Source organism: Montipora capricornis, chromosome 7 (genome assembly GCF_036669925.1).
Source record: "Montipora capricornis isolate CH-2021 chromosome 7, ASM3666992v2, whole genome shotgun sequence".
NCBI classification, from domain to species: domain Eukaryota; kingdom Metazoa; phylum Cnidaria; class Anthozoa; order Scleractinia; family Acroporidae; genus Montipora; species Montipora capricornis.
Window position 1 is genome coordinate 24,745,319 of NC_090889.1, and position 14,999 is coordinate 24,760,317.

The following is a 14,999-nucleotide window of genomic DNA, read 5'->3' on the forward strand; positions in this document are numbered from 1 at the left end:
TGCAGTCTATCTAGTGTTTCACCTGCATCCAACTTGGAGCTGAAGCGCGGTTTTTACAGTATTAACTTTCGTAGATGGTTTGAACCCAAGAATCATATAATTAAGTCAACAAAGTACTATCGTTCTGGTGAGTGTAGTCCTGAGAAGGACTGTTTGAGATGACATTGACTGACCTTTCCACAACCTGGAAGGTTCGAAGTCATCTTCAGAGTCAAGTAATTTGTGTAACGTCGGTAGATACTGTAAAAACTCCGGTCGTAGATGTCATTGGTCAACTTATTCGTGATGTTATACGTCGAATTTCAGTTGAGCCTAGATGTAATTAGCCGTGAAGACTAAACAGTGATTGCTGCATTTCAATCCTTCTTTATGTCTAAGGTCTGTACGTGTATCGTAGACTACCTCGAGTAGTACTGTGATAGAGTGAATCAGTGTGTTGTTTGTCTGTTGTTGATGTCGTCGATAATTCGTTTGTAGTAACTTTTTAAGCAGTATTGCTTTGTCGCTGCGTGGTCGTAATAAATATATTCTCCATTTTTATTGTAGGAAACAATCGCCTAACCGATGCATCAGTGAAGGTGTTATCCAAGAGCTGTCCAATGTTAGACCATATTTACCTCGTAGATTGTCCGAGAATAACAGATCTCGCTCTCAAGGCCTTAACTGCCTTTAAGCATCTCAATGTCGTGAACGTTGCCGATTGTGTCAGGTTTGTGGAAATAATCCTAATCTGAAGGGCAGTATAGCTTTTAATTAAGCAACCTTGGTCCCCGGCTGGGTTGGCTTTTTGAGAGCTGTACTGCAAGGAAAAGCGACCCGATTGATGCACACTCTCACCCTCCTCCCCCACCCCTCTCCTCTACCCCTCCCTTCCACCCTTCCCCTCCACATTTGTGTCAAGAAAGGGACGGAATCAGAAGCAGGCTCATCAGTTTAAGCGAAACGAAATGCCCCTTTGCGACATTAGAATTATGATTTGCTGCAAAGTTACTATATATTTTTTATCAGGATACAAGACACTGGAGTGAGGCAGATTGTTGAAGGACCTTCTGGCGCCAAGATAAAAGAACTCAATTTAACTAATTGTGTACGAGTCAGTGACGTCACTTTGCTAAGAATAGCCCAAAGGTTGGTACAGTGACCAAACATTCTACAAGAAAACTAAGCTGCACGAACGCGCGCGATCGTGTCTTGTTTCTTCACGCTTGCATATTTCCTTCGTATTACCATCCGGTCCTCCTTGTGGCTAAGGAATATTACTGGGACTTACCGCTCCGCTATTTTTCAGGTGTCATAACCTCGTCTACGCCAGTTTCTGTTACTGTGAACACGTTACCGACGCTGGTGTGGAGCTTCTTGGTACCCTCCCTTCCCTGGTGTCCCTTGATTTGTCAGGGTGTAATATTCAGGATCAGGGAGTGGCGGCTCTGGGTAACAACCCAAGGTTCCGTGATATTACACTTGCTGAATGTCCAAACATCACTGACCTTGGACTGCAGGTGAGGTCAAGTAATGCAACACCCGAGTGACTTACCAATTTAGTTACCAGTCTCTCTCTTTCTTTTTCCAACGGAAAGACTGAGGAGAGGATGCTGGAAGCGTAACTCTTTCACCCGTTGACGTCGCTTTTTGTGCTCGCGTGAGTTAATAGTCGCCGAATAAAAGTCTCCGTGGTAATATTTTTTTCTTTTTCAGAAAATGTGCCAACAATGTAGACTTCTAGAGAACTTCAATGTCTCCCAATGCAAGGTAAAGTCAACACAGCTTTTTCTTAGTGTTTTCGTTGTTTGGCGTCCGTGAGTCGGGAATGGTGCATTGCGTAATTCTTGGTTTGAGTTCCACACACAGGAGCCGCGGAGTTCGTTTGAAAGTGGGGGGGAGGGGAGGCTAGGTTTTGGTATGGATCACGGAAGGGTGAGGGAGTTGGGGAGAGAGACATAGTAATTGCAACTTAACTAGAAAAACTATGCAAGCAAACTATCCTTCATATGGAAGCAAAGGAACACGGAACAATTGACGCAAATGAAGACCCATAGCTGTTTGTTTCTAAGGAAAATAATGTGATGATATTTCGTTTTCAACAATTTGGTAACCATCTTAAAGTTTCAATAATAAACTTGATCACTTGTTAACTTTTGCTCCTGAAGGGACTGACAGACAATGCCATTAAAAACCTCGCGTTCTGCTGTCGATTGCTGCGGACTTTAAACCTTGCTGGATGCAATAAGGTGAGAAACTGAGAATGCGGTCAATTACTTTTTAAGGTTGCTCTACTGGTCAGGGAGCAGGATAGCTGGATTACCAGCCGCAGTTTCGGGAAATGAGCCCGCATTCCCCCCCACACCCCATCGCTCCGAGTGAGCGACGGGGATGTGGATTTTCCGGGTAAATTGCTAGTCTAACCACCATCCTAATTCGTTGGTAGGCCCAATTTACATAGTTCTCGTATATAAGAAAAAGGCAACATTTATTTTTCTGTAGATAAATAAACGGATATTAGGCCATATCCGAGTTGCTGTTTGTCTCTGGTTTATAACGAGTCCAAGTGCTAAACCGTTTAAATTATAATGAGTTTGATTTGCATTAAAATACACCACTCGTTTCCATATGAATGGTTGTGCACCAGGACTCGCTTTGAAACTGAGGCAAACAGCAACTCGGAAATGGGCTATTTCATTCGTTTGTATAATTAAAATATGTATTCAATGACCTTACACTCTGCGGTTTCTCTGCAGTTAACAGATTCAAGTCTTCAGTATTTATCAGGGGTATGTCACTATATTGAATCCCTGGACCTATCTGGCTGCATTCAAATCACGTAAGTGATAATTTAGTTTTTCCCGAGTAAGTGCAAGAAACTTTGATTGCGGAGTAGCTCCCAACATCAGTGGCTTTATAGCTCAGTCGGTGGGAGCGTCGCACTGGCATCGCGAGATCACGGGTTCAAACCCCGTTGAAGTCCCGAATTTTCGGGTCTTCAGTGAATGGGCTTGAGGATTGGCCAAAAGAACAATAGAACGAACAAAGATTACAATGGATTTAGCACAGAAAACAATAGCAAGTACGACACTATACGGCCAATGAAATATGGTTTTCAACAAGACGTACGACCCTGCCCGGCGGTGGGTAAATTTTCAGGCTTCTCTGCGCAATTGCTAAAATTGCGTTTATAAATGCGAGGATCATAACTTCACTTGATTGAACATTCGTTGACACAGACATTTGTCCTAATCGCCGTATTTGTTGAATATCAAGTCGTTTGTCAGTGTAGCCCAAGCAGTTTGACGGTTGGTTATCGCTCGAATGTTCACTCCAACTTTTCGAGTCTGTTGTCATTCAGCGATAGTTCATACGAGATAACGATGTTAATTCGACTGTTTGATTTCTTTTAGGAGAGTTCTGTGTGACGGTCGTGTAAAATATATAAGCATCGTATCTAATCGGAAATTCGTCGTTTCGACTCCTTCAAAAAGAATCTGCTGCACAGTCTAGTGAAGTACATAGTCTCTTTTTGATAGAGTATCGAAGAACTTAACCAGATGATTACTTCCGCGGATCAAACCAGACGCAGTCTGCGAAACGCCGACGCTCTGCCCGGGAAAACGTTTGCAAGCAAATCGCTCATTGGTTGAAATGCGGCGCGAGGTTTTTAAACAGATTACCACCACGTATTAATAAAACTAAGGAAGTCACGTTAAGTACTTTTTACTCTCAATGTTAACAGTCATTTCTTGACGTTTTAATGACTTTAATTTCAGAGACAAATCACTGCGATACTTGAGGAAAGGCTGCAAGAAGCTGTCATCTTTAACTATACTCTATTGTAGAAACATCACCAAGGCAGCGGTACAGAAGCTTCAAACAAAATGCGAGCATGTGCTGTACAATGCTGACGATCCATCGCCGCTGCTTGGCTTCTAATTGACCAGCTGACCGACAAGAGACTCAGATTGGCCCCATTCTGCTGCAACTCGGAAGTAGCGCTATGACGTCCGGGCAAAGGAGAATAGTTATATATTTCGTTTTTCTAAGCTCTGAAAATTCTTTAATTAAGGTCCGATGTCCCGCTAATGGAGGAAACAAGTTGTTAATGATACCTTATCAGTTTTAGAGGACAAATTTGGTTTAAATGTGAAATAGAATATTTTTTAATCTCTTATTCACCCGTGGACATTCATTTTGGCAACAGGAGAAACAGATGACTTGCCACAATTGTGTTAATTTTATACGGAGGCAGGTCGCATGTAAAAAATATTTTTGAGAACATTATAAAATAAAGATATGTTTACACACCCCAGAGCCCTTGGCTTTTGTTTTTGTACGTAGAGGCTGTGGACATTTTTTTCAGTCGTGACAAGATAATCTATCTGTTCACAATTTCTGATTATTTTACACCTCACTCAGGCTGCTCCACTTCCCTGTAATCACGAATTCTACACTCTTTACTAGAAAAACCATCTATCTGGTCGAACTCAAACCGCAATGTTCATCTCTTCACATCACCTTCTTCACCACTACGAAGTAATACAGAAATAATGATTTGTTTATGAATGAGCATTGTGACATATTCACTGGATAAAGATGTGCGATCCTTGAACAACAAATGGGGTCAGATGAATCACTATAAATTAAATAGGCACCATTTGTGAAGTGCTATTAATGCTTTACTGAAACAACTGAAACATGGGGTATTTTATTCCTGTGTTTGAACCATTATCAATGTATGTAATTTTCATCACATCACAAGTTTCTCAATTTCTAGTTCTTTTCATGTATGCATTATATGCTGCTTCCTTGAAGTCAACAGCAGCCTTCAGTGGGTCTGCAGCCTGATAGATTCCTCTTCCGACAATTACAACATCACTTCCTTTGTTAATGATTACTTCAGTAGGGGTGAGGTACTGTTGACCAAGAGCATCACCTCCTGTGTGAAGCTGTACTCCAGGGGTCATGTGGACAAACTGAGGATCATCAAGTAAACAGGACTGGCTGATAAAACCTACAACAAAGTCTTTGTGATTCTTGGCCATTTCCACCACTCTTGTGGTGTATTCTCCAGTGGCTAGGCTTCCTGCCGAGCTCATTTCAGCAATCAACAGACATGCTCTGCCAAGTGGAGTGCCTATCTCTTTAAGGCCCTTAACAACTCCATCTCCAGGGATGGCATGTGCGTTGACCAGATCAGCCCAATCAGCAATGTGATACAACCCTTTGCTGAACTGATTCTTCACAGTGTTTCCAATGTCAGCAAATTTCCTGTCTTCAAAGATGACAAAGTTGTGTTTTTCTGCGAGCTGTTGAAGCGACTGGGTGAAGGATGGTGTAAAATCTTCCAAGATATCAACATGCGTCTTGACAATGCAAACGTGAGGTCCCACTTTTTCCACCAGGCTCAAAACTTCCCCACTAGTGGTGAAGTCAACGGAGACAGCAAGATTGGATTTCTTCTCTGAAATAATCTGAAACAACCTCTTAGTGAGCGGATGGGTTGCAATTATCGCTCTTTCTTCAAAACTAAGTTTGCTTCCGGGTTTTTCCAGTTCCTTGCGTGTCAAAGACGAAGGCTGGAACTTATTCGCGGAAAGAAACTTGCGTACTTTTTCTGCCATTTCTGGATCGACTTTCCCCTTTCTGCACAACAATTCAATTACTTCTGGAAGCGTTAGAAGGCTGTGGAGACTTATCCCTTGGTACTTAAGCATCTCTTTACCACCCTGAAAGCGATCCAACAACACTACTGCGTCTGTAACACGCAGATCCGCTGAGGAAAGTGCTTCAACAGTTTCCAAAACACTTGAACCACTCGTCACGACATCTTCAATCACTAGGCATTTGCTTCCTGCCGCAAACACCCCTTCTATCAGCCGTTTCGTTCCATATGCCTTGGCCTCCTTTCTCCTCATTACCATAGGGATATTGTGCGTCACAGAAATGCACGAAGCAATAGGTAAAGCGGTATATGGAACGCCGCAGATGACAGAAAAATCCGCCTTGGAGTCGGAAGCAGTATTCCACAGCATGGCACTTACTTGCCTCATTATTTCAGGATGTGACACGATCACCCGAAAGTCTACATAAACTGGGGACTGTATACCACTCTTCAGGATAAAATCACCAAACTTTATGGCCTCAATCTCGAACAACTTTTCCACCAGTTCACTCTTCTCTTCAGACGCCATGTTTGATTAGCACGTGGCTGAGTAAAGAATAGATCCTCATACATGGCGTACCGACAAATGTATTGCTGGCTCAGTATGACCGCCATATTGAAAAGGTTTGAAAGTTGTTGTAAACCATACAAACAAAGTGCCAGGTTGTTTTGAGAAAAACTTATCCCCGATGCCTTTACCTCCAGCACTTCAAGCGCGTCTTGCAAAGAGAGGAATAATACAGAATGGTAAGGTTACTAAAATAGTGTTTCTTTGGTCCAATCCAGTCACAAAAAATTATCATGAGGTTAATAATTGGCAAGCTGCAGCTTGCCAATTAGACGGACTATTTATGCACTAAAAATGGTATATATTTCCTTTATTCAGTATAAACAAACAAACAAACTCGGCTATTGTGCTACACTCTTTCAAGTGATAGATTCTTAATTACTCAGTGATAAAAATTTCCAGCAGTAAGACTTAAGCAATATTAAAGCTTCTGCTGTACTCGGACAATGTTTACAACTTATAGTCATCTCACAACAAGAACGATCTCCAAAAAATGGACGCAATCTTAATTTATTCTTATTCAACACTACATGTATCCAATCAGATGCCACGTAAATCTATATTTGGTGCTTGTGGGATTACCTACACATGTTTAAAACTGTATATGTCAATTAATTACCAGTTGTCACTCTTTTGGCATCCTCGCAATAATGTGGTTTATGTTTTAGTTAACAGTTCATAGTCACACAGATGAATATAGTTTTTGTTTTTGTTTTGCCCATGTTGATTTTGTTGGTAGACAAGGAAAAACTTAATGGATCGCCAAAAGTTGATGGACCAGTTAAAGGTTGTCCCAATACAGTCAACCCTTATCACACATGTGTGGAATATTGTCGGAAGCGATATGGAGAAAATGCTGTACCTCAACCACCAAAGGTGAGGGATAATTTGCCAATATTAATCAAAGACAATCAGTTATTTCTTGTTTGTCTCATGGTGATGTTTGGACTGCTACTGCTGATCTTTATCAGGCAATGAGGTTACCTGGTTACACATTGCCTATAACACAGAATGCTTTTCCTGATACCAGTATGCAGGTACAACATCACATTTAGCATCTCAAGTGACCTCTGTGAGACCAAGGAATTGTCCATTCTTAGACTGATTAAAATCTGTTTATTGTCACTTCCAGGAGGAAAAGGGTTAAAGGGGACACTGAATCACCCCTTAATGACAATTAAAATAGTCTGTCTTTCTTAGGAAGGTAATGGTTATAAAATGGTTGTTAAATCCAGTTACATACTGTAAGGGCAACATTTAAAGCTTGTGTAGGCAGGTCCTACTGTTCAATTATTATATTTTGATCTCATCTGCTTGTACAATCCATGTATAAAGGACTGGTTTTACATCACCCTAATTTTGAACAGCAAGCATCTACTGGATTCAACCCTTTCATGAGAGAATGGGATCTGTTGTCCTTATTAGAGAGGATGAGCTATTTAGTATTTGTGTCATTATCAAGCTACATGTAGAACATTTCCAACATGGTTGTATAATGTCCAAAGAACTGAGCTAACCAGTTGGCAGAAAAAAATGAGAATTTTGTTTTTTTCAGGATTATAATACAGTGCCTTTACCAGTAGGATGGTATCTAGTACCAGATCCTAGTAGGTAAGTGGTTAACTTTCCAGTAGAAATTGTATTAATCAATTATACACAAGCCAAGACAGAAAAAACTGGAATTCTCTTGTCGGCTTTTTATTAAACCAAAACTGGTCGCCTAGTAGTCAGGTTGTCGATTATACTCCTGGGTGGGATGCTTGAGCTGTGTCGTTGCTGTACTTGCAACAGCGATTAGCGTTGAAAGTTATTATTGTTATTGTTATTAGGGAGCTTGTCCATTAAAGTAGTCGTGTGTGAAATGTTGAGTAAGGTGTCATTCTTGGAATTTTGATTTAGGAGATTGTAGATTTTCATTTTAAACCGAGCAAAGAACTATAAATTATTCAATCATAATCATAATCATAATCATAATCATAATAATAATAATAATAATAATAATAATAATAATAATAATAATAATGTGTTTATTCACTCTTTGGTAGCATTTACTAAATTACAAGATGGGTCAGTAACTAGAAAATGCATAATAGCACGAGATTGTAAAACTTACAAGGACAAAAATAACGGTTACCCATACTTGAAAGTAATAAACCTATCAGTGCGCAGAAGTCTGTTGTTGTTGACGCACTGCCTAGCTGTACCCTAGCGGAGACCGTATCCATGGCTGATAAGGACTCAGACAAACTCAAAATGCTTTTGGATTCTATGAAACGTAGTGGAAGACTTTATTCTCCTATTTTCCTTTCTTCAAAGTGGAAGCAGTTATTATTGGAACACAATAACCAATCAAGTATCTTGGCGTCATCCATTGGGTAAGCAGATGCAAAAAAATTGTTTTGTTTGAAAATTGCTGGTTTTAGCAGTTAGCGCTCTGTTAACTAATACAGATGTTTACTTTTTAGATCCAACTGCCGAAGTAACACTTCCAGCATCTGTTGTCAACAGTAAAAAAGGTACTGGCAACTGAAATTCTTCATTGTCCAAACTTCTACCAGATTTTAATTATTGATTTGCATTGCTTGGAGTTCAAATCTGGACCTGATCACTAATAGGAATTTTTTTTTCCTCAGTACTTTTCAACATTCTGTAAAAAGACAACCAGTTGCCTCTAGTTTTCTCCTGCTTTAATAATGATAGTAAATTTTATTTAATGGGGTTTTTGACCGAGTTTAACCCATTTACACCTCAAATGCCCTAGGATGCTCCCCATTGACAAGTAAAATCATCTGGCGTTAGACAGAGTAAAATCCATTATGGTAAGTGTCACTCTTAGGTGTCAATGGGATGATAACTTTATTTCAGATTGACATTGAAATAAAGTTACCGGTATTATTATTATTATTATTTTTATTAAGTGTCTAATCTAGCATTAGGGTACTAATTGGGGACAGTATATATTGAAATCAAATCAAACTTTGGTTTTTTGAGTAAAAGGGAAATCAGAGTACCCGGAAAAAAAAAACCTCTCGGAGCAGAGTACAGAACCAACAAACTCAATCCACATGCGTCCCCGAGTCTGGGAATTGAACTCAGGCCAAATTGGTGTAAGGCAAGTGCTGTCAGTACTGTGCCAGCCCTTTGCCAGTTGAGCAAAACTGGACTGGATGATCATTTTCATTGCAGAATCTGATGTGCTGCCCAACAGAGAAATCCTCGCCCCACCTGGAGTAGATACGGAACATGAAAAAGAGCAAGTTTTAAGTATTGGCAAACATCCAAGTCTTGTAAAGGTAAGAAACTGAAGCAGGGGAAACTGAACATCTAGTTCTTGCATGTACATTGAATAAGGGCGCTGTGTTTTCCGATTTAACCAGAAGCACTTGACATTGAAGCGTGTAATTTGCACCATTTATTGTTTCCTTGGAACAAAGCTGGAGATTTTAGGACACCAAATATGGACAAAAATAAGATCAAAGATGCACGCGCAGGACAATGCACAAGCTACCTTACATCCAAATAAGGAAATTTTTAAACTCCAAAAAACCCCAGCTCTGAACCAGAGTTCAACGCTTCAAGCTGATGAGCTTCTTATTTAACATACCAGTATGTTCATTGTTCTAGGGTTCGCAAAAAAGACAAGAAGCCGCAGGAAAAAGAAAGCAAGACAAAGGTAATATACACTAAGTGGGTCTAAAATGATGAAAAATTTTTAGGGGTAACTCACATTTGTCTCACGTCATCAAAGCTATTGTTCCCTGCTGATCTCTACTTCTGTCCAAGACAAACGCATTCGACCCTGTCTCCCACATCTTCAAATTCAAACGATTCTCAGTTGATTCTTGTATAGAAACATTTATCATAGATTCAACTACAGTTCCTCAATTTGTCGTGCACTCATTAAGGTTTAGTTGTTCAAAGGGTGGATAGTGCTATCCACTGAATAACTCAATTGGTTTTGCTGGAATATATCTGCTGGATAGTGATTTATCCAGTGGAGAGTGCTATCCACCTTTTGAACAACCAAGGTCAGCTCTTTACATTTTCGCAGTAGTAACTTTTCACTTCCATATTTTCCTTTGCGCCTGAATTTACTCATTCTGTGGCCACGCCGCACCGTCTCACTGAAATAAGGACGGTGCCTACTAATTCAAAGATATTTTTGCCCCAGTTTATGATTATGCAGGAAATGTAGATCTTAAAAAGTGTTATTGAAATCCAAAAAGAAATTGGGGGTAACCACGCATTTTTCAAAGATGATTTATGAATAATTTATGTAAAAAGCTATAAAATACAAAGCCACGTATGGCGTTCTTTCTCAAATTGAAGCTTATTTATCTCTCAAAAGTCCATGGTTACACCCAATTTTCTCTTTGGATACCAAGAGTACTTACTAAGATCTACTTTCTCCAGATATTTTTAAAGCGCGCAAAAATATCCTTGTATTAGTATGCATCACCGATAGGAAATCCGAGTATCTCAAGATGCGCAGATCGTATGCGCAATAACAATAGTAGGCACTGTCCTTAACTGTGGTTGTTCTGTCGGTGAGAGCAAGCGCTTAAAACCGAAAAAAAAAAAGATAAATCGAAACGGCTTAGAGTATTTTTGTTTTCTCTCTTGTTTGTAGAAATAAGAGCTGAGAAGCGAAGGAAATCGGAGGAGGTGGATCCCATGGACCCAGCAGCATATTCCGATGCTCCAAAGTATGATTAATTGTTTTTTAAATAAAAATCAGTGTGTGGTTTTCAGGAGATTGTAACCAATTGCAAGAGACGAGGACAGTCAAATGAGCCAATCAGAACGTAAAGCTAATTTTCGCGGGAAAACGCGCGTGCAAATCGTCATTGGTTTCGGTTTTGCTTCTTATACAAATGTAGATGGTTTTCAATCACGTGATTAGACGGCCATTTTGGTGCACAAAACAATAGCAAATTATGGCTCATGTTTTGCGTTATAATAGAGTCAAATTTCCAAAAAACTTTTTTCTGTATTGTTCTGCACACTAACATGGCTGCTGTGACGTCAGGTGAAAACCATCTATTGTTTTAAGAAAGAGGCGGGGAGCGAAGTTTTTGTACCAATTGCTTAGTAAAGCAAAGATGGTACTTTGTATAATAAGTGATTGGTTCTCACCTCTGGTCTATCAGAGGACAGACCCATAGCCAACGTCATCATCAAAAGCTTTTAATTCTTTATTATTTATAACAAATAGCTTCCATGTTCCCGTGGGTCTGTTCAGTAAAAGATCACAGAAGACGTCAAATGTGGTAAGAACATCAGAGACAAACTCGGCTATCGCCTCGTGTGCCACCTTTTTTGTTCTTACCACAGAATAACGGTAACATGGAATCTATTTGTTAATTCGACACGACGTGTTTTCCTTGATGGACAAAGAGAAGAGCGTTTTTGGGCCAAGGATGTCAATACTCGCCTCCCAACGAGCCTTCACGTATTGGACCACTTGTTCTCATTTCGTTTTTACCATTTGTGATTGGCTTGAAAATCTTGCGAGACATCCTCTGGCAATCGGAGGCAAAACAAACCCGATTGTGACTTGCACGAACGCGTTTTCCCGAGTTCGGCTTTTCCCGCCTTTAGTGGCGGTTGCTGTTTATTTTCTTTGCGTTCCGATTGGCTCATTTGATCAAGTGTGCCTGTTGCGATTGGCCAAAGCAATTACTTTTGTTTTGGCTTTACGGAACTCGATTGAGAACTTCTCTCTTTGTTTTACAGAGGAACATGGACAACGGGGCTGTTAAAGAAAGGAGAAGCCAAGACCGGAGTGGACACCACAGCGAATGGACCATTGTTCCAAATGAGGCCTTACCCGAGTCCCGGGGCAGTCCTGCGGGCAAATCAACAACTAGCACAGAAATCAGTGATCGAAACGGGCGAATAAAGGGACATTAGAGGGACTTGGCATCGTGTTCACCTAATTGGGGAACGGCAGGTTACTGCCTGTCAGAAAAGCACGAAAAGTCTCTTAGTGAAGGTTTCTTCTCTCTTTTGAGAAGTTGCATGATAGAGCGAGTACCAAAGTAATTACTTCGACCAATCACAGCAGGTGGAAACAGCACAATGAACCAATCCAAATTCGTAGGAATTCCGTGTAACTTGCTCAAAGCGCGGGAAAAATCGCGCGTGCAAGTCGCGATTGGATATAGTTTTCCCAAGGTTTTCCTACTCATTGGTTGATAAACTGGCGCGAGATTTTTAAACCAATCACTAAGCGTAGAAATTGCAATCGCGTAATTAGTTTCGACGGTCATTTGAAAACTGCTCTATCTGTAACTAACAATCAATGAATTAGCTTAAACTAATAACTTTTCTTTGGATTTTGGCAAAACGCAAAAATTCACCGAAAACACGATGCTAAATCTCTCTATCAACAGTTAGGAATATATGCAAATTCATTAAGTCCAAGAAAACGAGCTAACACTGAGACTGACACGAATGATATGAAGTGTTTGTATGCGAAGTTTTTCCTTCTTGCTCATTTTGCAGAAGTTGAATTTATTAGTCGAATTTTAAGAAAGCTGAAAGAAGGGAAACGGACAAACATTGCCAGCAGTGAAAGACCTAGAACGCTAAAACAGTACGCAAGCTTCCTTTTCTTGAGCGAGGTAGTAAGCTAAAACGGCGAAAGTGTGGTTGTTTTCAATTTTAAGAGTTGAAATACGTCGTTTTTCAGGTGAATGGACAAAGTAACAGTTGAGTCATTTCACAAGGAAAATCTCACATTACACAAATTGACAGTTTTTATCAAAATACTGAGCTGTAACTGTATTAGACCGGTACGTCGTGAAGAAAACAATGTGTAAAACTTGCTATAATTTGTTGTCGTGGTTGCTTAATGGCTGCAAAACCAGCTCCTAGTATCTCTTCCTTCGCAAGTATTACAATAGGGTAGCTGTTATTGAAAATCTCCCTAAAATCAATTTTTCTTCATTTCGCAAAAGTCAAATTTGAGCGCCATAAGAATACATTTCACGTGAACTCTTTCCGATTTTGCGTTGAACAAGTCGGGAAATTGGCGGTTGCTTGTCCCACGGCAGAGCCAGTGAGAAACATGGATCCATCCCGAAGGTGACATCACTAACTGCTTTGAAAGACGTTTTGCAGTGCTCAGCAGTTTATGCATCCTCGGAGACCTACACCCGGGAGAAAAGGCGACGAGAGTTTTCCTTTTCCCCTGCTTGACAATTTTCGTCGCCTTTTCTCCTTTCCCGACTGACTGCCCCTGGGCCTCCGACGATGCAGTGTATGACGTCAGCTGGGGATGTACCCATGCCCCTTGCTACTCCCTCGACAAAGTCTCAGACAAACATTCTAAGCTATTTTCCTAGCCGTTTTTTGGATGCTGATTAGGGGGTACGACAATTTTGCATTCAAAATCGTCCATTTCTGACAATTTCCCAATAGCCCACCCTTTGCCAAATCTCGTTACAAACGTATTTTGAAAGCTTTAGAAAAACTTGGCGAATCTCCAATTCTAGGCCGTTTGTAGCGATTTTTTGCGTGGGTCATCACATGATTTCGAGTGCAGCTTGGAATAAATAAGCACGAGTAAACTGAACAAAATTGCACGTGTATTTGCCCCTGGGCATCCCATAATAGCTATTTGAAACAACAGAAATCAAAATGGCCGCCGCATCTGCAAAAAGATCTAGTTGTAGTCTTTGAAAAATTGCTTATTACTGGGTTGCCGTATGGCAATCCCAGTCTAAAGGTGGATGGCATTTGTTCGGTGTTATATTTTTTTTTCCTTCCGTGTCGGTAAAAGTCTTGCCTGTCACTCCCCTGCTAAGTGGTATCTTTGTGCATAGAGCCTTCTGCGCGTATTTTCTTAGGATCGAGAGGGTAGTGGAACTGCGTAGATTTCTCTGGTGGACACAGTATAATCATTAACTTAGCCTGCAATGGCGTCGAAAGTCATGTAACGCGAATGGCGTTTTAGTGGATCCTTAAACAAAATATACCCCTATGGAGCTCAAAAATGGAAAGTCAGTTGGATAAACTAGGCAGGCGGTGAAAACCAACACCTGGAATCTCAAAAGCGACGAGTAATGGACTTCAACAACAATCTGTCGCCCGTCGAGCAGAAATCAAAGTGAGCTGCATTTCTAAAATAATATTTACCAAGTGTGCTGTTATGTAGAACACTGAAACCAAATGGAAAATTCTCTGGTAACTTATGGGTTCAACAAAGACAGAGAACGAATCGATCACCTTAGGTGGATCTGTGATCAACTCTGCACAGTCTTCAGGTAAAAAAAAATTGGAAATGTGACAGCCAAGAATTATTTGAAAGAAAGCTTGTCGTCTATTTTGTGCTTCATTATTCAAGGAAAAGGTTCTTCATGGAAACGGTTTGATCCTGAAATTTTAGTTTGTTGTAATATTGCGCATATTTGACACGATTGAGTTTTTTCTCTTCACGCACGTAATGAAATAGGAAGGGGTTTTTGCCTCTAATAGCAAATATGTTGTTTGTTTCAAAAAATTGTTCGCTGGAAAAGGTGGCCTTTATGAATTCATCATGTTTTATAATATGCGAGCTTAACTGGATAGTTTTTATGGCAATAGTAAAGCATTTTCGTGTCAAAATGAGGTTAGCGTTTTTCTGTTGTGCTAACTTAATTAAATATAAATATACATTCTGCCTCGTGAGTTTGTTATTCTCGTTAACCAGCAATGGAAAGTCATTGCAACGCGAATGGCGTTTTAGTGCATCTTATGTTGTTTGTTTCAATAAAATGTTTCGCTGTAAAAGGATTC

At 40.2% G+C, this 14,999-nt stretch overlaps 3 protein-coding genes across 3 annotated transcripts in view; 2 read left to right on the plus strand and 1 right to left on the minus strand.

Moving 5' to 3' along the window:
* The window catches only part of LOC138056544 (F-box and leucine-rich repeat protein 13-like), a 21,584-nt gene extending 17,287 nt beyond the window's left edge, over positions 1-4,297 (plus strand). Inside the window, exons 17-23 of the mRNA XM_068902358.1 lie at positions 547-709; positions 1,009-1,128; positions 1,289-1,499; positions 1,696-1,749; positions 2,148-2,228; positions 2,736-2,818; positions 3,759-4,297. Of these exons, the coding sequence (XP_068758459.1) occupies positions 547-709; positions 1,009-1,128; positions 1,289-1,499; positions 1,696-1,749; positions 2,148-2,228; positions 2,736-2,818; positions 3,759-3,921 (875 nt within the window). The 3' untranslated portion in view covers positions 3,922-4,297. The remainder of the gene's footprint in view (positions 1-546; positions 710-1,008; positions 1,129-1,288; positions 1,500-1,695; positions 1,750-2,147; positions 2,229-2,735; positions 2,819-3,758) is intronic.
* LOC138056545 (uridine 5'-monophosphate synthase-like) lies at positions 3,734-6,179 on the minus strand. Its single transcript, XM_068902359.1, has one exon. The coding sequence runs from the start codon at positions 6,177-6,179 to the stop codon at positions 4,752-4,754; it is 1,428 nt and encodes a 475-aa protein (XP_068758460.1). The 3' UTR covers positions 3,734-4,751.
* A 61-nt stretch (positions 6,180-6,240) lies between these two features.
* On the plus strand, positions 6,241-13,050 carry LOC138056546 (polyglutamine-binding protein 1-like). Its single transcript, XM_068902360.1, has 9 exons — positions 6,241-6,397; positions 6,958-7,094; positions 7,774-7,829; positions 8,535-8,593; positions 8,684-8,734; positions 9,405-9,511; positions 9,843-9,891; positions 10,849-10,924; positions 11,955-13,050. The coding sequence occupies exons 1-9, from the start codon at positions 6,340-6,342 to the stop codon at positions 12,118-12,120; spliced, it is 759 nt and encodes a 252-aa protein (XP_068758461.1). The 5' UTR covers positions 6,241-6,339; the 3' UTR covers positions 12,121-13,050.
* Positions 13,051-14,999: the final 1,949 nt, after the last annotated feature.